The 22981-nt window shown below is 43.3% G+C and overlaps 1 protein-coding gene across 2 annotated transcripts in view; it reads right to left on the bottom strand.

Annotated features, from left to right (window-relative positions):
* The window catches only part of ACOT9 (acyl-CoA thioesterase 9), a 597782-nt gene that overhangs the window by 370630 nt on the left and 204171 nt on the right, over positions 1-22981 (bottom strand). For both annotated transcript variants that reach the window (XM_078657838.1, XM_078657840.1), the window contains one exon: positions 2103-2206. In XM_078657838.1, coding sequence (XP_078513964.1) covers positions 2103-2206 — 104 coding nt within the window. The remainder of the gene's footprint in view (positions 1-2102; positions 2207-22981) is intronic.

The following is a 22981-nucleotide window of genomic DNA, read 5'->3' as shown; positions in this document are numbered from 1 at the left end:
GGCAAATGCTAGCTACCGCTCCCTATTTTGGAACAATACTTTGTCTTGGCTGGTGGTCGTTTTTATTTTTTTATAGATTTTTTTTTTTTATAGATTTAATCATATACTTACAGTAAACATCAGCGAACAAATAAAAGCCCAAAGACTGCTCTACAGAGTCTATTTCGTGAGCTAAGAGCATTGACCACAAACCAGTAGACGACTTACTCAGTGTCTTCTACATAGAGACAACTCATTGCCATTGTTATTTGTAATATCAATACATCTAAGTCATGTAAATACAAAACATATTGCATTACAAATGCTATAGGTATCACATTTGCGAAAGTTATAACTATTGGCATTGTAAATGACAAAGCTATTAATTTAGCTATTTAATAAAAAAAAAAAATTAAAAAAACTTTGCCATTTACAATACCAATAGCTCAAACTTTCCTAATGCGAGACCTATTGCATTGCAAATGCTTGTTATTTATTGTCCCTGGAAGACGTGGAGGTCATTCTTCGGAGCCCTGCATTACAACACAAAGATGCAATCACTTTCTATATGAGAAAGAACCGGCGTGTGTGTGGGAGCTGTGATGTCTTGGGGTTATTGCTTTATTTCTTGTCAGTTACATGACGCATTCACGAGAATCTACCATAATCACATGGAATTTTAAGATAACGCACAGCCCGGCAAATCGGTATAAAGTCCATTCATTCCTTAAATGGAAAGAAGTCTTTAAGAGTCCCACATAAAACTAGCAGGGAGGGGAAAAACTCTAAAAGAGCTGATGTGACCAAATATTTACAACACATTTTTCTGCTTTTTCCAGAGGAGCCTTAATCTGGCTCGAGCCCGGCATTCCATTTACTGCAAATACAGGAATGGCAGGGCGAGAGTGGAGATTTGTCTAAACTGAATGAAGAATGCATGGTGACCCGAGAATCATAGACAGTATCTATGCTCTATATACAGAACAAAAGCCATTTCAGGACTAATTGACTAATCACCAGACAACATTGGCACACATTCCATGGGTGCTAGGAGGTGATTTTATTAGTGTTTTAGATGTCCCTCCCCTTACACACCGAGTTGATCACCAATGTCAAGAGCCTATGGCAACTGTTTCCAATAGATACCTGGTACCTCCATAATCCCATCCTTCAGCTTGATTTGCTTTACTTTCCCATATACAATTTGTATGTGCAGCTTGACAGAATAGTTTGTTCTGCAACCCTCAGGCGCAAATATCATACCTTGATTATCAGGGTAGACACATATCGGATTATAATCCTCAACTGCACCGCTCGGGATGGGCAGGGTCCCACCTCCTATCCGAACATGGTGGCTCAAAACATCCATGCTGGAGGATCCAGCCCCATACAACATACTTACGGGACAGATTCAAGACTACCTTACCAATAATGATGATACAGCATTCTCCCTCATATCGGAAACCGATGCCCTCTAGGAGGTTGTCCTTGGTCAGTGGTGGCCAAGACCAGCAAGTGCACCATTCCACAACCTTGCTTGAATCTCTCCTGAGCCAAGTCAGACTTTTCACAGAAAAGGTGATAGCCGATGAAGGAACTATCCATGAGGTTTTCTTTGACGGTCCCAGAAAACGCAATGGAGCGTATCAAGGCATGTCTGCCCCTAGCCACCCATGTACCTTTGGTGAGAACTTTCAGACTTTAACACTATGGTTCCTAAACTAGAGTAGTAGCTTTCTCACATTATTTCTCTTATTCAAACCCTAGTGAGCAACGCTGCTTTGTCAATGATCGAAAAAGTACTACACCTGGATATCAGTTAGCCACTCATAAATAACACTTAGGTGAGGAACTAGAAGAACCTGCCTAGTTAAATATGCAAAATAATAAGAAGCAGGAATGCAGTTTCAGAAACAGGATTATCACTGCAGTCCCACAACTAGCAAACTTTAGTACACACACAGTACAATACTTGGTTGGCAGTCTACCATTTAATTTAATTGATCACAAGAGCCTATGCAGGTAGGCTGAATCAGATTACCTGTGCTAATTCATGTAACCATTATAAATCCTATTTTTATAAATAGAGTCCACTAGCAGAAGAAAAGTGAGAAAATGGATACCTGGAGCACATGCATTTTGACTTCCATGGAGCTCTTCCCAACCCAGGTGACGTTCCCAGTGAATTTTATATCACAGTCAGGATAGATAATCTGTTTACACTTATCTAAGAGAGATTGGAAACAGATTAAATGCAACAAACATTTAGATTTTTGCACACATCAAATCACCAGCCTAAATTTTGAAATTTTGTAATAAAAGCTGAATAAAATACTGTCAATAAAAATTCAACAACGAATTTCCATATTTCATTAAATGTCTTCAAACTAAACTGCAATGGTATACCATTATTTCTGTAAATTGCATCTCTTAATGGGCATTGAGTTTCTTGTGGGTCCTTATGTCTCAGAGTTCCAAAGCACCTGTTGAGAGTCACAAACCTCTAGAAACTATATTTACATGTAGTGATCTAGAGACTAGAGGGAATGGGGTGGGGAAAGAATATTTAAGGGTAGTGTTGGGACAGATTTATGTGAAAAATAAAATGGGCAATTTGAACGGGAAGGTTGGGGTAATAATAGAACCCAAATCTTCCCTAGAAAACGTCTAGAGACCTTTGAAAATCCACTGGTAACCTTGAACAAGGGGTGTTCGAAATTCTTTAGTAAAAGAGAAGGAAGAAATAATGAGCTGACTAATCTGAATTCCAGCTCATTGTATATCACTTGTGAGGTATTTAAGTGTAGTTATACTTAACGAGTAAGGCCTAGTCGCTTAATAGCGAGAGAGCAAAAGAATGTTCTTGAGCAACGGTCAAATATGGCTAATATTGTAAAAAGTAAAGATGACAAAGCTGTTGGGCATTGGTGACAAGAGACGTCAGTACTCATCAAGAATCAAGTACTTCCAAGTGACTGGTTAAATCATTTTGCCAGAGAAGTCTTTTATCAGCAAGAAATAAATGCCTCAGACACTTGAGAGGAAGAAAACCCATTAAGAAGACCAATGGTGGTATGACGCTAGGGGATACCCGGCGTATGCCTTGGAACGACAACTCATGGGGCACCACTCTCTACACACACTCCTATACTCTGCACTGTTGTGGGGTGTGCTGCCACCGGTCACCCGTGTGGTGTTCCAGATCTGGAGCCAGTCCCTGCGGCGCATGGGATGGTGGAATACCCTGACACGGAGGACCCCTCTGTGGAATAATGGGCATTTGCCTCAACTGGCAACCCTACAGGGCTTTCGGAGATGGGACGACATTGGCATATCGACTCTGGGAGACGTAATGAGCGGCACGACACTCAAGTCCTTCCGTGACCTACGGAGGGAATTCCATATGCCAGTCTCAGTTCTTTCGATATCTTCAGTTTCGTCACGCCCTGTCTCCTAGCCTGGAGGGTCTGGAGTCTCTCCCTAAATTTAGTCCGCTTGAGGCAAAAGTCTTTATGGGGGAAGTGGGGGAAAAAGATCTCTCGGATATATCAATCCCTAGTGACTCATTGCTCCCCCACATTACAAAAGCTCCGGGGTGACTGGGAAGCCGATGTGGGTGCCCTGGAGCAGGAAGACTGGAGGGAGGCACTAGTGGCTCCGGGGGTGCGGCAATAGCTATGCGACTCTGCCTGGTTCAGTTCAAATATCTCCACAGGGTCTATTTTACTAGAACAAGATTGTGGCGGGCAGGACTGATTGCTTCCCCAGAGTGTCTTCGCTGTTGAAGGGAGGAGGGCACTTTTTTACATACTGTTTGGCAGTGTACGTCCCTAGATCGCTTTTGGAGGGGGGTCTTTAAATGCCTGTCGGAGGTGTTGGGGTGGGGGCTCCCTCGGACACCGCAGCTGGCCCTATTACATGTCATGGAGGGGATAGGGGGTAATATCTATAAGCGACACCTTATGCTTTTGGGGTGAACGCTGGCAAAACGGGATATTGTCAGGGAATGGAAGGCAACGCGGGCCCCCTCAGTACCTGCCTGGAAGAATGGGTTAGATTTCTGCATGGAGTTGGAGCAACCCATCTTTGAGGCCAGGGGATGTCCGAACAAGCACTATAAGATTTGGAAAAGGTGGGCGGACTATCAGGGTTTATGGTTAGAGCCGCCAACAGAAGCGGAAACTAAACCAATGGAATAGTTGCTGGTGCTGCCCAGGTGCTAAGTGGAGGGGAGGGTGTGGGGAATGCATGTTTCTGGAGTGGGATTCTTGGTTGGTTATGTAGGCTCTGGACGCAATCAAGCGGCTGTAGTCGACCTTGGGGGGTTGGGAGAGGGAGGGGGGAGTTGAGGGGGAATCTCTTTTATTGTTCAGCATATCTTTGTTATGCATCTTGATCCTCTGTCTGAAAATGTCAATTGCATACATGTTTTCATATGTCTGATTTGGCAGAGGTCTCTGGAGTACAGAGCCCTGCGTTGTAATTGCTTATTGACGAATAAAATATGTTTAAAAAAAAAAAAGAGGACCAACAGGTCTAGAGTTTACAATCCAAGAACTAAGTAAAGTTAAAAAGCCATCTTGAATTGACTGGCAAGTGAGAAATATGCTATAGAGCTGATTAAAGTAATTTGCACATAAGTTAGAGAATTGAATTTATACAGATACCAGGAAAAAGACTGGGCGACATTTTAAAGTATTTCCACGCTCACCGTTTATGAAATTAAATGAGGGTTTTTGTAGAGCGCGTGTATGCTGTGGCGTCTTAGCGCTTAACTATCAAAAATACAGAGTAAGGAGAAATGCAGCTGGTTATGTACAGCTAAAACAACCAGGTTTTGAGGTCCCTCCTAAACTGAAGTAGATTATTTTGGGTTCTAAGATGCAGGGGCATAGAGTTACATAGCTTCGGAGCTAAAAATCGGAAGCTTCTACCGCCCCACTTCAGCGTCTTTATCCTTGGAACTATAAGTAAGGATGCAGAGGCGGAGCGGAGAACTCTCTGTGGAGCATAACGCTCAACATATTGTCTGATCTGTCCTGGTCCTTTTTCGTGCAATGCCTTATGTAAGATACACAAGGACTTAAATTGGATCCTAGCTAAGATAGGGAGCCAGTGCAGCTGTTCTCGAATTGCATGACTAGTGGAGCTGAATTTGGGTAGATTCAGTAGTAGTCGCTCAGCTGCATTCTGTGGAGTCTGGAGTTTATGTGTCATACTTTTTTTGGCTCCAAGGTAGAGTGAGTTACAGTAATCGATTTTCGACAAAATCAGAGCTGTGACTACTGTTTTCCTGAGGGGCATAGGGATGAAAGGTAGGATTTTCCTAAGAATTTTCAGGGTATAGAAACAGGAAGAGGTAATGCTGTTGACCTGGTGTGATAGGGAAAGATGATCGTCAATTAGGACCCCAAGGTTTTTTACGGGTTGAGGGCAAGATCCCGCTGTATCAGGCCACCAAGCGGAGTTCCAAAGTGAAGAGTCCCTGCCAAACGTTACTACCTCCGTCTTCCCGGTGTTCAACTTTAAGCAATTGCTTTGCATCCAATTGATAATATGGTTCATGCATGAGTTAAAACGTGCTGCCACGTCCTCTGATATAGCAGTCAGAGAGACGAAAATTTGCGTGTCGTCAGCGTAGCATATGGCTGTAAAGCCAAAGGAGCGAATAAGCTTTGCCAGTGGGGCTACATATATGTTAAACAGGGTGGGCGAGAGTGCCGAGCCCTGAGGTACCCCACATGCATTAACAAAGGAGGGAGATTTGTGCTCATCTAACGTCACTGTTTGTTGTCTATCGGCAAGGTAGGATTGAAGAATGTCTGCGGCCCTATCTGTGATACCCATTTCTGCCAACCGCTGAAGAAGTATATGGTGATCAACCGTGACAAACGCGGCGGATAAATCAAGCAATATTAATATTGCCTTCCCGCCCTGATCTAGTTGCGCACGTAAGCTTTCAGTGGCTGCAATCAATGCAGACTCGGTGCTATGTCGTGGCCTGAAGCCGTACTGTGCTTGGTCTAGTATATCGTTTGACTCTATAAAAGTTAGCAGTTCTTCATTTACTGCTCTTTCCAGAACTTTAGAGGGGAATTGTAAAGAAGTAATAGGCCAATAGTTTGCCATTTCCGAAGGGTCAAAAGTCGGCTTTTTCAGAATAGGTTTTATAATAGAGTTCTTCCAATACGTCGGGAAATGTCCTTGATCTAGAATGTTATTCAGAAGGGGTGTCAGGACCTTGGCAATGGCTTCCGGGGCCATATGAAAGACCATGGCTGGGCAAGGGTCCAAAGGGGAACCTGAATGAGTTGTCAAGATGAGTTTTTCAACTTTTTCCTGTGTGAGATGTCTAAACTTTTATGGAGAATTTAAGTAGCCCTATTGTGGAAAAGTAAATTTTGCCATGTTCTGTGTCTCTACGTGTCATCCATCATATGTTATGTGTGCATGACCAATATGCATATGTTATTCCCCATGTCCGATTCAAGACGCAATTACAGTTGTGTCCTCCTCTAGTATGCCAGTTTCCAGTCCTCGTGAATACTACGAATATCAGGCCTATGTAAAGCTACGTTGCCACGTTTCTCAGTGTGCACGTTATTTCATTATAAAGTCCCCGTTTCCAGGCCTCAACAGGGCCCGGACATCAGATTCAGCTCCTGTCTCCTGAAGCCTCGCTGAGGAGCGATCCAGCCCCCACCTGTATCCTCGACCCTTCACTTACTTCCTGCCACCCAGTGCCCGGTGCAGCTTGGCTCTGCCTCTGAGTCTGCCAAAAGTATGTTATAGTTCCAGTTATCAGTTCAGTCCTCCTTCTCTGCATTCCTAAGCTACTGAACTGCATCAATAGTTTCCGTCATTGTCTAGCCTTCACGTCTCCACGTTAAGAGAAATACTGTATTTAATGGTCATTTAATATTCTTCATCACGCACTATATGTAGAATAAATGCATGCTCCAGTCTTAGAGTCAGTTAGCTTTTCCCCTCATGACTTCTAGTTTATATCAACATGTTCCCTAAACATCAGATACTAGATAGGGTTTAGGTACATGTCGCTCCGACCCTCCAGACTTTAGTCTCTGCTCCTAGCACAGAGTTCATAGCCCCCAGCTTCTCCTCGTAACACGTCATTGCCAGTTTGCGCGCACCACCAGGTTAGAGGTCCCGGCTCCTTAGGTAGCCTCCTCCATGGTTCCCGCCCATTCATGACATTCTGTTACGTTTGCATCACATGTCTGAGTTACACCTTCTTTTTACTCTTATCTTTCGCGACTGCTACGCGTCACGCCTTCTGCTCCACCCACTGCTACGCCTACTGCAATGTAATGCTATGTGTTTGCGTTATGTATATATGCTCATGTATTTGTTATTAAAAGCCAGCGCGCTCATCCCAGACCCAGCCCCAGCAGCTGCTGGGCCCTGTCATCCTATTCCTATGCAGGTTGTCCTGTTCCTGTCCTTATGCTGTATTAAACCTGCAAAAAACTCCTACTACCTCGAATCTTGACTCTTATTTATTGAGCTATCTGTTATGATATATGTCTAGTCAAAAATAGGGTATTATTTATTTATTTACCACATAATGGCGCCCGAATAGGGACTTGCCCTTTCCCCACGCGTCGGTGAAGCCACGCCGACCCCCTGACCCTCTGCAGTCGTGACGGAACTCTTCTGCGCAGTGGCAGATATTTCTGCTCAAGTATCCCTCAGGCCCACGGAGGAGACGGAGGAGGCGGTCCAGCATCCAGACGAGACGGTGGAGGAACGCGGCGAGTCCCGACCAGAGCCCAAGCCAAGAGTCCAAGGTCCGAGGTATCCGGAGGTCCACCCGTAACTGAAGTCCGAAGTCCGAAGTTCGTCGTCGTAGCAGTCCAGTCCAGTCCGAGGCCTTCCGTTCTTGCTGCCCGGTGAGTACCGTTACTGGGGTGGTATCTAGACAGGGTCAATTTAATTGACTCTGGTCTGTGGGTTGGTGGTACACAGTCCCACAAACGAAGTGTCCACTTCGGTGGATGCGGGTCCTGACGTGTCTCTTTAAGAGACCGGTAAGTTTCGTACTGTTTCAGCAGTGCATCTAGTTTCTGTTCTAGTCAGTTCTGTTCTCGAGAAATTTCAAGTATTTTCAGGTGGTATTCTGTTCGAACTGTTATTCATAATGTTCTTCATGTATTTTAATGTTGTGGTATGAGTGCGACGTGATTTCGTGTTTTCATTGTGTATTGTATTATGTCCATATTATAGTCCAGTCATGCCGCTCTTCTCAAAATTACGTCAGTTAAAAACTAGAAAGGGTCTGCTGGAAGCAGCAGTTCCCGTCCCGCCCAGGGACAGTCCAGGTCACTTTATGTATCAGAAGCATGGCATAAGCGCCATATTGTATCTAGATTTATGGGTAGAGTATACCAAACAGTTAGAAGAAAAGTATAGATGGCCCGTATCGGGTACATGGGATGCCGAATGCATCATGCGAGTAGAAGAAGCATTATGGAAAAAGAAAGCCAGACAATCACAGAAAGACTCCATCGAGTTATGGCGTAAAGAAGCTCATAAAAGAACCGAAAAAGAAATCAGAAAGACAGAACTAAGTAGAGAATCCCAAGAACGAGCCCAAGAAAGAGAATTAATCGAGATAGGTGAACGAGTTAGAACTGAGCAATCAGACAGACAGAGGAATGCCCTCATTAAGGGTATGTATCCTCTTCTTGCCGAGGGCTTGCCAAAAGCGACCCCGGAGGCATCCAGTAATTTCCCGCCACCATTAGTTCCGACCAAGCTACGTCACAAACCGACCGCAGCTGATATTTTCATCTCGTCCTATTTGGACGACACAATCCCTGAATATGTAAATCCTGTCCGCGCTCCGCCAGTCCCTGTAAATCAGGTAATTCCTGCTCCTCCAGACACCGGGGTGCCCTTAACAGCCCCCCCGGGTCAGCCCGCCATACAAGTCCAGCCCACGTTACAATTACCGACCCTGCCAGGACGAAAAGCATCAGTTGATGATTCTAGTTTAGGGGCCGCAGGAGGAGGTCTTCCTCAAACCCCGCCGCCATACAAGCGTTTATCAGCACTCGAATTACATGCTCAAGCATCACAGCGTACTCCTAAAAGTAATAAGTCTGTTGCAGAGATCAGGCAAACCCTTGGCGAATGTGTCTATGACCCAGTTCCAGGCGAGTTTAATATGGTTTTATATTCCGTACGCGTAAGGAGAGTGACCGAGTATCTAGTCACCCTGCCGAATATGAAAGAAGATCTAGACAGGATATATCGTTTCATCCGTACAGGGGATGACCCACAAAGTATTAGTGATGCCATGTCTCAAAGGAAAGCCGAGATTCAGCGCATGATATTAAAGTTCTTAATTAACTGTCTAATAAGAGAACAAGATTACCCGTCTAAAGACCCGGAAGAAATGAAAACTCTAACAAAGTGGAGTGATAATATAGCCGAAGGAAAGCACAATACCATTGGTGCCATGGAAAGTATGTACAAGAAAATCCGTAGAGAGATAATAAAGATACACGAACAACGTAAATCAGCACAAGTAAGCGAGAAAGAAAGTACCTCTGATCCTGAAGAGGAAGACGACGAGAATACTGCCAGAATAGCGTATGTAGGAAAACCTAGATTTCCAGATCGTCATTTACGCCTAGAACACAAGTCAATTTTCCATCATCCAGCACCAGAACAAGGTTCCCTAGAACAAGTATTCCAAGCTACCGATCACATTCTGAAATCACGAATCGGTTATAGTGAGTTAAGTACTATGCATGAACAGGAACTAGTGCGATCAGCAGTCAGATGGATTACTGATTCTACCACTTTTCCAGACGAAATAGTGGCACAAATGTTTCTGAAAATGCCCCCAGCCGAGCAGCGACTGGTGGGTATGTATATGATTCAGCACCTCATTACTCTGTATGAGAGTCAACATTCTGATCCAGGCCCGTTACATGATATCTTGAACGAGTTACTCCAGTACAAATGGAGAGGTCTAGGTACCGATTTAATTAGTGTCATTCTAGAACAACGCCATAAATATAGAACATTCTTAAACCCGCATTTTGTTCATGTCTCACCCCCAGAAAGTAAATCATTCTACATAGACAGACAGAATCCGTTACGAGAAGTCCACCCAGTCAGAGGAGCGGGTGGCGAAATGCAGCGAGTGTTTGTATACACTCCGATCACAAAGATGGAACTACTAGAGATGAAGAAATTAATTCCCTGTCATGACAAAGATCCAGCAGGGTTCCATAGAGAATTAAAAGACATGCTCCGTATGGGAGAATACACTTACCCAGATATCATTAAAATGTTAAAAGTCCTGTTGCCCGCCGGGGTGTATGAAAAGCTCAAGGAAAAAGAATGGGAGGTGGGAGAGAAAAAGATAGATTGGGCAGTCCTAGAAGCAGAAGATAAGATACGTGTACCAGGTACTGGTCTTGGAGAGAAATGTAAAGAATTACCAGAATTATTAATTCAAGTTTTACCCAGATTATTAACAACGAGAAAAGAAGACTGGGATGCAATCTCAGCCTGTAAACAGAAACAAGATGAAGATATTAGTGATTTTTATTCTAGGTTTGAAAAGTGCTTTAGTATCAACAGTGGTCTCAAGACAAGTAGTGAGTCATACCCTCACCTTTTCGTTACCAAATTAGTCGAGAATTCAAGTCCACCAATTAAAAACCGAGTTTTGAAAGTCGAAAGTACCTGGCAAGCAAATACTCCGTCCCAGATGCTCCAGATGCTCCAGTACCACCAGAATAGAATCAGGGAAGAGCAAGAACACGAGAGAAAACGTATGAAAGACACGAAAATGAAAGTACTAGTTGCACAATCTGTTTCTCAAGACAGTCAGAAGAGGGGTCCGAATCAAGCCAGTCATCCTGCAGCTCCCGTTAAAGGGAACTGCAATTATTGTAAACAGCCAGGTCATTTTATAAATGAGTGTGCAGTTCTGAAACACAACATAGCTACTGGTAAGACTAAAGAAAGACCACGTCCGCCTAGACAAGAACAAGTTTCACAGACTCCTCAGTCACAGAATGCACCACAGACAGTTACAGTACCGCAGCCTATTGCTGCAACACAGCATGTTACATCGCAGATGTACCAGTATGCACAGTCTGAGTATCCAGAGTATCAGCAGTATTCATGAAACAGCCTAGAGAGGGAGGTAGGCTTGCCTCTCATCGAGATACCTGTAGATCAAGAAGGTCCCTATGTTCACAGTCAAGTATTAGGGAAAGACAGAAAGTTTTTGATTGATACAGGGGCAAGTAGGACCACAATTAGTCATGCCGAAGTTCCAGGGGCTCCGCTCTCAGGCTCAAGAAATGTTTCCCTTGGATTTTCAGGAAAGCCTATCGTTAATGAGATTTCAAAGCCAGTCACTCTAGCAGTAGGTCCATTGTCCCGCACTACTGATCTGTTACTTACTAAGTCATGTCCAGAAAATCTGTTAGGCATCAAGACATTGAAAGCGTTAGGTGCAGTTATATGTTGTTCCCCAGAGGGAATACGTTTGTTCCTACGTGACTTTAAGGGTCACTATGTATTACGAGATTTTGATTCCAGACTGTCTAAAGTTCCGCAGCATTTATGGGCGCAAGGTCCAACTGATGTAGGTTACATGCAAATCACACCCCATCGTGTGACTCTCAAACCAGGTGTAGTGTTACCACGAATCAGGCAGTATAGATTGCCACCTGAGGCTGTAGCAGCCTTATCCAAAATTATAGACGAGCTCATGGCTCAAGGAGTAGTTGTAGAAACTGACTCCAATGTATGTAACTCTCCGATCATTCCAGTCATGAAACGTACTGATCCAAATGCACCCCCAGTATATCGATTAGTGATTGATTTACGGGAACTTAATAAATGTATTATTCCGCAGTACCCAGTTGTCCCAGATATCTCTTCCCTGTTAACTGCTATTGATTCCGAAGCCACGTTCTTCACTGTCATAGACCTCAAGAACGCATTTTTTAGTGTTCCAATTCATCCAGACAGCCAGTTTCTTTTCGGATTTTGTTTAAATGGAAGGAGCTATATGTTTACACGAGCTCCTCAAGGTTTCACAGAAAGCCCTAGTATTTACAGTCAAGCACTTAAGAGACAACTAGATAATATTCACATGCCAACTGACACTGCCCTGCTCCAGTATGTCGATGATCTACTGATCACAGCTCGTTCTGAACGTGACTGCGAGCGAGCATCCCTGACGGTTCTGTATTTTCTAGCCGAGATGGGGCACAAGGTGTCCCCTTCGAAGCTTCAATTCTGTGTCCAGCAAGTGGTCTACTTAGGACACTTACTGTCCAAGAGGGGTAGGCAGTTGACACCAGACCGTATCCAGTTAATAGTGAGTCTTCCTCAGCCCAGGACCCAGAAGGAGGTACGTGCCTTTATCGGCCTAACTTCTTATTGTAGACAATGGATTCCCCAGTATGCATTTCTAGCCAAGCCACTGATACAGTTAACGACACAGGAGGCAGCCGTATCGACTGTTCTCCCTTGGACATCTGAACATACACTTAGTTTCAACGAGTTAAAGAAAGCTTTATGCCAAGCTCCAGTTCTAGCTACACCGAACTACAGTAAGCCTTTTACACTTTTCGTTACTGAACGTGAAGGTACAGCATTATCTGTTCTTACACAAGATCAAGCAGGACAATACAAGCCATGTGCTTATTTTTCGAGCACACTAGATCCTGTAGCCCAGGCTCTGCCTGCGTGCCTCAAGTCAGTTGCAGCCACAGCACTAGCTATCAGACAAAGTGATTCCATAGTTTTAGGACATACCTTGACAGTACAAGTCCCACACTCCGTGGAAGTTCTTTTAAACCGAACACAAACACAGCACTTGACAATTGCACGTTTAACAGGTTATGAATTGACACTGTTTCAGCCACACATAGATATTAGACGCTGCAACATCCTGAATCCTGCTACACTGTTACCATCAGTTAGTTCAAATCCTGCCGCACACGACTGTGTGGAAGTAGTCAACATTACGACAAAGCCAAGACAAGACCTGACAGACATTCCGTTACTAGATCCCGACCTGACACTTTATGTGGATGGTTCATGTATGAGAACTAGTACAGGAGAACTAGTCGCCGCGTATGCAGTGACTACTGACACCGAGGTTATTGAAACACACCGTATTGATACCCTGTCCGCTCAAGCAGCAGAGCTAGTTGCTCTGACACAAGCCTGTATACACGCCAAGAACCTGAAAGTTAATGTTTACACAGATTCACGTTACGCATTTGGAGTTGTACACGACTTTGGAGTGCTCTGGCAGGAGAGAGGTTTCATGACTTCTCATGGAACCAAGATTCAGCATGGTTTCCTTATCCAAGCTCTGTTAGATGCAATACATTTACCGACATCTATCGCTATCATGAAATGCAAAGCACATACGAAAGTCACTGACATTATTTCTCAAGGTAATGATCTAGCAGATCGCACAGCCAAGCTTACAGCACAGACTCTAGACAGTCCAGTTAACATGACACATACTCCAGATCTGACTACATGTATGACAGTTAAGGACCCTACACAAGATGTCATAGATATCCAGTTACATGCTACTCCTGAAGAAATCAAGAAATGGTCTGAACAAGGAGGGGTCCAGACAGATCAAGGATGGTTAACAAAGGGTAGAGCCACATGGTTTCTCCCCGACTCTATGGTTCAAGTCATCATTAATACCGCACATAGTCCAGCACATTTAGGAGAAAAAGCTATGTTAGACAGTATCCAGAACATTTGGTTCAACAAGCATTTACGAGCTGCAGCCAAGCAGAAAGTCCGTACCTGTATGATATGTTGTCAGTTTAATCCAGGTAAAAGTGTCCCGGTGGAACAAGGTGGTTTCCAGCCCCCTGACCACTCTTTTGAAGTCCTCCAGATGGATTATATTCAGATGGAGCGATGTCGAGGTTTCAAGTATGTTCTTGTAGTTGTATGCGCTTTGTCCAGATGGACAGAAGCATATCCAGTTCCAGATTACACAGCCGCGACCACTGCCAAGCAGTTGGTTCGTGAGTTTTTCCCTCGATATGGACTCCCTAGAGTCGTATATTCTGATAACGGTCAGCCATTCTCATCTGAACTCATGAAGCACGTTTCCCTGTTGTTAGGGTACCAGTGGAAGTTTCATTGTGTACGCCATCCTGAAGCAGCCGGTCTAGTCGAGAGACATAATCAGACTCTGAAAATTCGAATTGCCAAAATATGTAAAGATAAGGGTGTGGACTGGCTAGTAGCTCTGCCAGTTGCTTTGTTTTATATGCGCATGGTCGCACATTCCAGATCAGGTCTGTCCCCGTATGAGGTCGTATTCGGCCGCCCCCCTAACATGTGGGGTACTCCTAGACCCCGAAGTATTACTGATGTTTCATGTAATATGCTGACAGATTACCTAGCTTCCTTGATGTCTGCCCTCAACTCATGTCGTTCACAGGTTGCCGCCACATTTCCAGACAATACCGAGGTGGCACCGCATGAAATCGTTCCAGGTTCGATGGTGCTCGTACGTAACTTCGACAGATCAAGTCCGCTGGAGCCACGTTGGAAGGAGCCCCGTCAGGTCCTCCTCACCACCCGTACAGCTGTGAAATTGGAAGGACGCCGCGGCTGGGTGCACCTTTCGCGCGTCAAGAAATTCTACGGATTGAAACCGGTCTCCAAGAACATTTCCCAGGATATCAAGACTTGTCAAAACATTGTTTTTAAGGACTGTCCCGCAAATGACATTGACACAACCCCTCCCCTGTTAGAGAAAACTCCGCAACAGGAGTATAAACAGAAATTAAGGTCTAGTAAAATAAGTCAGCCAGTTTGATTGTCTAAGTCCTCCCCTAGGTGAAACGGTTAGACTGTTTCTGACATGTATAAAATAGACCCCCATAGTGAGAGAGTTAGTCAAAACTCAATCCGATGTATCGTTTTTCTAAGTTTCATATTATTTCTCAGCCTTTTGATATCCTGCACTAGTTACGCATTTTTCCTGTGTTTTCCAGTTCCTCATGTAAATAAGCCTTCTAATGTCACAGTAGAGCACACGTTTAGTGATCTGCCTCCTCACGAATATTCATACCGCCTCGCTATGCGTAACAATACATTTATCCGCATGTTACATTACTCACACCAGGCCAGCAATGCCACTAATTGTTGGGTGTGTGGTCGACTCCTCCCTTTCCAGACGTCAAATGGAGTTCTGCCACTTTTTCCTTATCCTTTTTCACATAATGGTTCGTGTGGAGCATGGTCCACGTTAACGTCATCCTTAACAGATATGTCTTTTCTTAACAGCACATGTTTCCCAGACAAGCAAGGTTTCCCCCACAGAACAGGTTTAGATCTAGAAAATGAAGTGTATAATTTAGGTAACTATTCTTCGAATTTCATGGTCCTGAATGTTCAGTCTGATACTACTCCAGACTCACCTGCTATTTCAGTATTACCAGTCAAAGGCGAATTATGTGTCCGTAATTATGGTTCTGTACACGTAAGACATAGTGATTGTACTACTATTATCCAGTATAGTGACAGTGGGAAATCTATTTTTAAAGCTTCACGTCATTCTTATTTTGTTTGTGGTCAAACCGCATATGTTCGTCTGCCCCTCGATTGGGAGGGAACCTGTTACATTGCCTTCCTACTGCCACCTGTTTTCCTAGCCCCACCTGACTACCATAGGAATTCCTTCCTAGTACATACTAGACACAAGAGAAACCTCCCGATTGTCGATTATACTGAAACTGCTGAAGAGCAATTCATTGATATTGATAAAGGTGTGTTCCCTTATTTAGGTACAGTTGTAAACAGTAAGCTAATCCGTAGGTTAACAAGAACGCTTGAAGCTGTAGTAGATGAGACTGCCTCCGCTCTAGGTAACTTAACCGAAGAGCAATCCTTTATGAGAATTGTTGTGCTCCAGATTCGTCTCGTCCTTGACGTCATACTGGCCGATAGGGGCGGGGCCTGTAGAGTCATCGGATCCAGTTGTTGCATTTTCATTCCAAATAACGCGCCGTCTGTTTATTCAGCTATAACCAGACTCCATAAAATTGCCCATCTATTACACCAGGATCCAGGCACCTGGACATGGTCCGGTTGGTTCTGGAATATAATTTCCGCCTGGGGATGGAAAGTCCTGTCCTTTCTAGGTATCGCAGTAGCGATCATATTCAGCTGCTGCCTCTGTATACAATGTGGCCCTGCGATTTGCGGCATGTGTGCTACCACTTGTATTCCTAGTCCCAAGCCCCGTTCTAAATCCCGTTCCAAGACAATTCGAGATGAACAAATGGTACTGTATGAAATGATAGATGGTATCATGAATATTGATGTTTCCTGATGGAAACGTAGTGACAAGGAGGGAATGTGGAAAAGTAAATTTTGCCATGTTCTGTGTCTCTACGTGTCATCCATCATATGTTATGTGTGCATGACCAATATGCATATGTTATTCCCCATGTCCGATTCAAGACGCAATTACAGTTGTGTCCTCCTCTAGTATGCCAGTTTCCAGTCCTCGTGAATACTACGAATATCAGGCCTATGTAAAGCTACGTTGCCACGTTTCTCAGTGTGCACGTTATTTCATTATAAAGTCCCCGTTTCCAGGCCTCAACAGGGCCCGGACATCAGATTCAGCTCCTGTCTCCTGAAGCCTCGCTGAGGAGCGATCCTGCCCCCACCTGTATCCTCGACCCTTCACTTACTTCCTGCCACCCAGTGCCCGGTGCAGCTTGGCTCTGCCTCTGAGTCTGCCAAAAGTATGTTATAGTTCCAGTTATCAGTTCAGTCCTCCTTCTCTGCATTCCTAAGCTACTGAACTGCATCAATAGTTTCCGTCATTGTCTAGCCTTCACGTCTCCACGTTAAGAGAAATACTGTATTTAATGGTCATTTAATATTCTTCATCACGCACTATATGTAGAATAAATGCATGCTCCAGTCTTAGAGTCAGTTAGCTTTTCCCCTCATGACTTCTAGTTTATATCAACATGTTCCCTAAACATCAGATACTAGATAGGGTTTAGGTACATGTCGCTCCGACCCTCCAGACTTTAGTCTCTGCTCCTAGCACAGAGTTCATAGCCCCCAGCTTCTCCTCGTAACACGTCATTGCCAGTTTGCGCGCACCACCAGGTTAGAGGTCCCGGCTCCTTAGGTAGCCTCCTCCATGGTTCCCGCCCATTCATGACATATTCTGTTACGTTTGCATCACATGTCTGAGTTACACCTTCTTTTTACTCTTATCTTTCGCGACTGCTACGCGTCACGCCTTCTGCTCCACCCACTGCTACGCCTACTGCAATGTAATGCTATGTGTTTGCGTTATGTATATATGCTCATGTATTTGTTATTAAAAGCCAGCGCGCTCATCCCAGACCCAGCCCCAGCAGCTGCTGGGCCCTGTCATCCTATTCCTATGCAGGTTGTCCTGTTCCTGTCCTTATGCTGTATTAAACCTGCAAAAAACTCCTACTACCTCGAATCTTGACTCTTATTTATTGAGCTATCTGTTATGATATATGTCTAGTCAAAAATAGGGTAATATTTATTTATTTACCACACTATGAAAGAGACCTACATGAAAAAATGGTGTGCTCGGGAGATTGAGGAAACATGTTTGCAGAATATGCTTTAAATTGCTCTACTACTAGCTGTATGTACATGTAAATGGGATAAACAGAAGGTAATAAAAGACGTAGGTCACTGCACATTAGGGGTTGTAGAAAATATCAAACATTTTCTCTTGCATGGTATACATTTTGATTTTTTAGGCCCCAAAAATGTTTAAAGAAAAAAGGGTGCTTAGAGCAATATGTGAGACACTGGATTATTTATTTAGAAAATCAAGCTTTGAGATCTGTAACATATTGGAAAATGTGTAATGGACGTGATGTGATCATGGTTACAGAATGCAATTTTTAGCCAGGGATCAAAATACGGAGATGAGGGGATTCTCGGCCAGTCAGGGAGGTATGCTTTAGCACGGGGGCGTTGACCTTTATGAAATGTGGAACATATTTTTGTACTGTGATATTTTTGCTTTGTCCTTTTAATAGTTTTGTATTTAACGCATTATGGGAATGTATAGGTAATTCACATGAATGGCATATGAGTTTGGGTCAAGTCAAAGGAAAAGAAAAAAATCTGATCAATAAATGTCATTTATCACAGCCATAAGTGGTAAAGGGTTTCGGTCACTTTGCCTAATTTGAAATGACATCCTCTTTATGCTCATGTTTCTTAAGTTGCATTCATTCTGCAACACAGTGACTTTTGACATATATTTGTTTAGGTGTCAGTGCAGAACAGGATTCCGAGAACCTGCGATTGCTTACATTGCAACTTCGTGAGCACACTATCATGGCACCTTGAACAATCAGCAGGATGTATAGAGTTCACTGCACAAATGCCAGGGCTTTTTGTTGCCCAGCAGGCGACAATACTATCTAGCTAACATAAACAATTGTGGCTTGACAAAGACTTCACATTGGATAGGTGAGTGAACCACTACTTTCTATAATGTACTTGGTTATCACAGAACAGGATAAGAGTGAGCGATTGACATAGTTTGCAATTGCTTTTGTCTGTAGGTTTGATGTTTGTTTTATCTCCACAGGTATGAATAATTTATCATCCGGTGTAGAGGTACTGTGATTGGTCAGTTGTAATTACATTGTGATTTTTAGGTTGCTGTTTTGTTTTCACTGTTTCAAAACTTGCACTTAAATGCAGTAGCTTCTATAACTAGGTCCTGAAGAAAGCCGGGGTCCTTGAGCCCATCACGGCTGAAACTAGTAGACCATCTTCTCTCTGTAGATAAATTCAAAGCCGACACTGTGTTTTTTTAACAAGCTCACCAGTTGTCACTAATAAATATATTCTGGACTTCTGTTGAACTTTTTTAATTCACTTATATTCACATTTCTATCTTTGCACTGCTTCTGTCAGTATACTTCTTTGAGATACTCAGCCTGTCATTTGTCTATCATTGGCCTTACATCACGCCTAGTTCACTAGCGTTTGGCTTGCTGCCAGAAGATCTGAGGTGACAGGGGCACTTCTGGAGTTCCAAATGATGACACTGGCCATGAAGGGCAGTTGATGGAAATCCTTACTTTCTGTCTCCCTTCCTCAGGGTTTCTTCTGTCATGGAGTTGTACTTGTGTCAGGATCATCTTACTACGATTAGCTGTCATATAAGCATATGATTTGCCATTACCTGTGCTCTGTGACTTTTTTCCTTTTTTCCTTGCTAGACCACCAGTTTTTTCTTGTGTTGTTTTTAAAGACCTCAACATGCCAACATGGGCACGGTTTATTATATATATATATATGAGTTCACTTCCTCGTTAGAACCAGAGGAGCACTCTGCTGACACTTCGAGGTCACGGCCCACTGGAATTACAGCTCAGCTGACTCCTATCCTCTCCACGAGGGATGTCCCGCACAACACCAAGACAGAGAGCCTGATGACACTTGCCCGCAGGTAATGGGGGAGTTAGATCACCAGGCAGAGATTCTTGGCACATCAACAACCCTAAGCCAAACGAGTTAGGGAGAGTTACAAAGGAGCACACTACATTATACAATGTTGCACTACATATATGCTAGCATATATTAATTGTTTTAGCTCCATGGTGGAATTATTCATTCCTGCCACTGTTCTTGTATTGCTAATAATGTTAATATCTTCCATTCCATTAGTAACTGCAGCACTTGTATGTTACTAAAGAATCTCACTGCTTTAATAAATATTAAAACTCCAATGTCTTCCCTATTTCCTTTGGGTATGCATCAGAGTCTAAACGGAAATGTTCTAGATCTGTTACCATGATTTCCTTGGGTGATCAAAGTTGTCACGTTCAGAAGTTGCACACACATTAGTTACCTTGTATGGTTAGGGGTTCTGATGGTGCACCGTGAGCTAGCAGGACTATAGGTCAACATTCCCTGAGGAGGTACAGGAAATCAGACTCGCACTATCCCAACATATATGCTGTCTGACAAACGCACAGTTTTACAAGCTGTACGATATGGCACCACCAACGTTAGATTTTGGACTCTTTTTTAATGGATCGCCTGAGTAGTATTCTTTTTTATACCCAACTAACCCTACTCAGCTACCAAATGGAGATGTCTGAGGTGTTAGCAAAAATCCTCCTCAGCTGAGTAGGGATCTCCTATGTATTAGTTGTAGGTTGTTCAGCTTGAACTTTTCAAGGACTGTCCTATAGTGGTACCCTCTCTGAGTTCCACATGCTCTGATGGCCGGACCAGAAGTAGTAAATATAGCTGAAAACTGAAAACATGCAGTTACTCAGATGCTGCAACAGAATTGTGGGGAAGTTACAGCTGTGCCTGAGGCTCATGAAGCATTTAGGACAAAGGTGTTCTATTCATGAGTTAAATTCCCAGCAGCTGATGATCACTTGAGATTGTTTCACAAATACACTGCAACTGTGGTTTCACGTAACTACACGGCTTATGCAGATCTAGAAATACCACTAACATGCCAAGAACATCAAAATTGGTTTAATGGTGCCCTGCCACACACAATAGAAGAAGTTAGACTTGGTCCTGTTGTATGGCGTTTTAGATTCCGAATGGATTTTCCTGATCCATGCCCTTATATAGGTACAATCCATGTTGCCCTTATATAGCCTTAGAAATCAAGCTCTTATTTTGGCATAGCCCATGCAACCCAAATACAGGCATGGCTACTTCCATCCGTTCACCAAACGTCACAACAATTTCTTGGCTTTAGCCGTTAGGGACTTTCCCTTGCTTGAATAGTGATTTCTCCAAGAACTCAGTTAGTTTTACAATGAACATCTATTCCTTAGGGGTTCATTCATGACGTTCATATGCCCGACTTTACGTCAAACATGACATTCTTAAACACCTTCAAGGTATAAATATACCTTCACTTGCTATGGCAAAGCACGGTGGTTCAGAGCAGTTCGACGACCTACTTGCCCGACGCAGCTCGCTACAGCAAGCGCCGAAGGAAGCCGACTCTCCAGCTGACGCACTGATCAGGAAGCTGCCCTCCTCTGCTAAGAAATCCAGCTCCAGTGTTTCGGACTCCCCTTGCGGGGTGTTGGGAAATCGAGTCCTGAGACAGAGATACCAGACCTCCTTCATTCTAAGGTATGGAGCTGAATAAAACCTAGAGAAACCTTTGGTAGATTCTTGGCACAAAACTAAACCTATGCTAAAGACCATACTTACTTCTTGCCTCATACTAGACCTAGGTTAGGTACACTGGGGTAGGCATATTTTAGAAGCGCCAGTTGAGTATTTTAGTCTGTTATTTATGTATGTATTTTTATATGGCTTAGAAACCTTACAATGCTATTACAGTATTATTTTATAATACTATTCTCGCTGTACGCATTATACTTTGCATTTTGTCGAACGATTGTAGCAGTTCACCTCTCTTGCATGAGAAAGAAGACTGTTCAATTAACCATTCATTGAAAACGCCAGTCTCACTATTTCTCTGCAACTCCGAAGAAACGAAGCATGCACGATTGACTGGGGTGAAATTCCTATCTATTGTTTCTACAACTCTGAAGATATTTTCCAGTCCTAGGGAAACAAAGTTGTCATGTTTATGCGGTTGTCAGAAACGAATCCCTTCTTGTGAATTCGAGAAAGTTTCTAGTGACCTCTGAGCTAGCTGGCACTCACAATTAAGTTTAGTATATTCGATAGAGACCTAATGACCTAAGTCCTACGTCAAATTTATTGAATATATTATTCCAATGCGCAGAGCCTATTGGGAATATAGGAACTACACTACATGGCGCCCAACGTAGGGCAAGGCAATAATTTAACGCTAGATACTAAAGAAACTCAGTCGTACTTTTCTCAGAGACCCCTTTTTTCGTGATACTCAAATAGACGTCTGGAGTGGGTAAAGGGTTAATATCCACCATAGCTGAGTAGGACGAAAAACCCTATGTATTAGTTTTTGGTTTGTTCAATGTTGAAGGATACAGTGTTCCAAAATATTGTGCACCTTATCTTTGTTTCCTTGAAACCTGCTCTGCAAACATTCAGTCAACAAAAATGTCGAATAACGGCAACACCACCAAGAACGGTGGAGCTGCGGCTGATCCCGCCGATGCAGCTTTTAACATAACAGATTTTAATGAAACTGAAGATGATGCTATAAGCATTCCTACAACTTTAAGGAAAGCCATCACTATAAAACGTATAATAAATGGCCTAACATCGAGAGGTGGTAGGGTAGTTTTTGTGATAGAGGCACATGAATATCATCAGACAGAGGTATTCTATTCATGGATAGTCTTCCCTGAAGCAAATCCAGTAACACATGTGTTTCACTTCTACAAAGAAGATGAACCACCAACGGAATACATTTCTTTTGAGGATATTGAAATTCCACTAACTTACCAGGTTTAAAGGCGCCCTAAAACATATAGATCACATTACCAGGCTCGGTCCACTAGGTAGACCAGGAGCAACATGGCTAGCTTTAGCCAACTACAGACCTGACCCTGACATTGAAGCGATGTCAGATGATGAATTACTAAGTAATATACAAAATTTAGTAGAATTATACAGTTAAACCCCAACTGTCAGAAAGTACTGAAAAGGTCTTTTCTTAAACACTCCTACTCCTGTTAAAAAGAAGTGGGAAAATAACGAACAAACTTCTAAAGAGAAGCGTTTTCAATCCAGAGGTAGGTCTCTTCAAAAGGAGCCCTCTGAAAGGAGGTATAACCTCAGGAATAGGTATAATTTGAGAAAACCTGATAGATATCAAGATACTGATACACGTTCCTCTCGTACCTTTCAGACTTTGTCACAAAAATCTGAAAGAAGAGGACGGTCAGAAAACAAGGAAGAACGCGTGAATTCCAAAGACGATCAACACATTCAGAAAAACAAGAAACCTCAATTCACCAAAAAGAAAGTAGCATGT

Source organism: Lissotriton helveticus, chromosome 8 (genome assembly GCF_964261635.1).
Source record: "Lissotriton helveticus chromosome 8, aLisHel1.1, whole genome shotgun sequence".
In the NCBI taxonomy this organism is placed as follows: domain Eukaryota; kingdom Metazoa; phylum Chordata; class Amphibia; order Caudata; family Salamandridae; genus Lissotriton; species Lissotriton helveticus.
The sequence above is the reverse complement of the archived record's forward strand: the minus strand, read 5'-3'. Positions and strand labels throughout refer to the sequence as shown.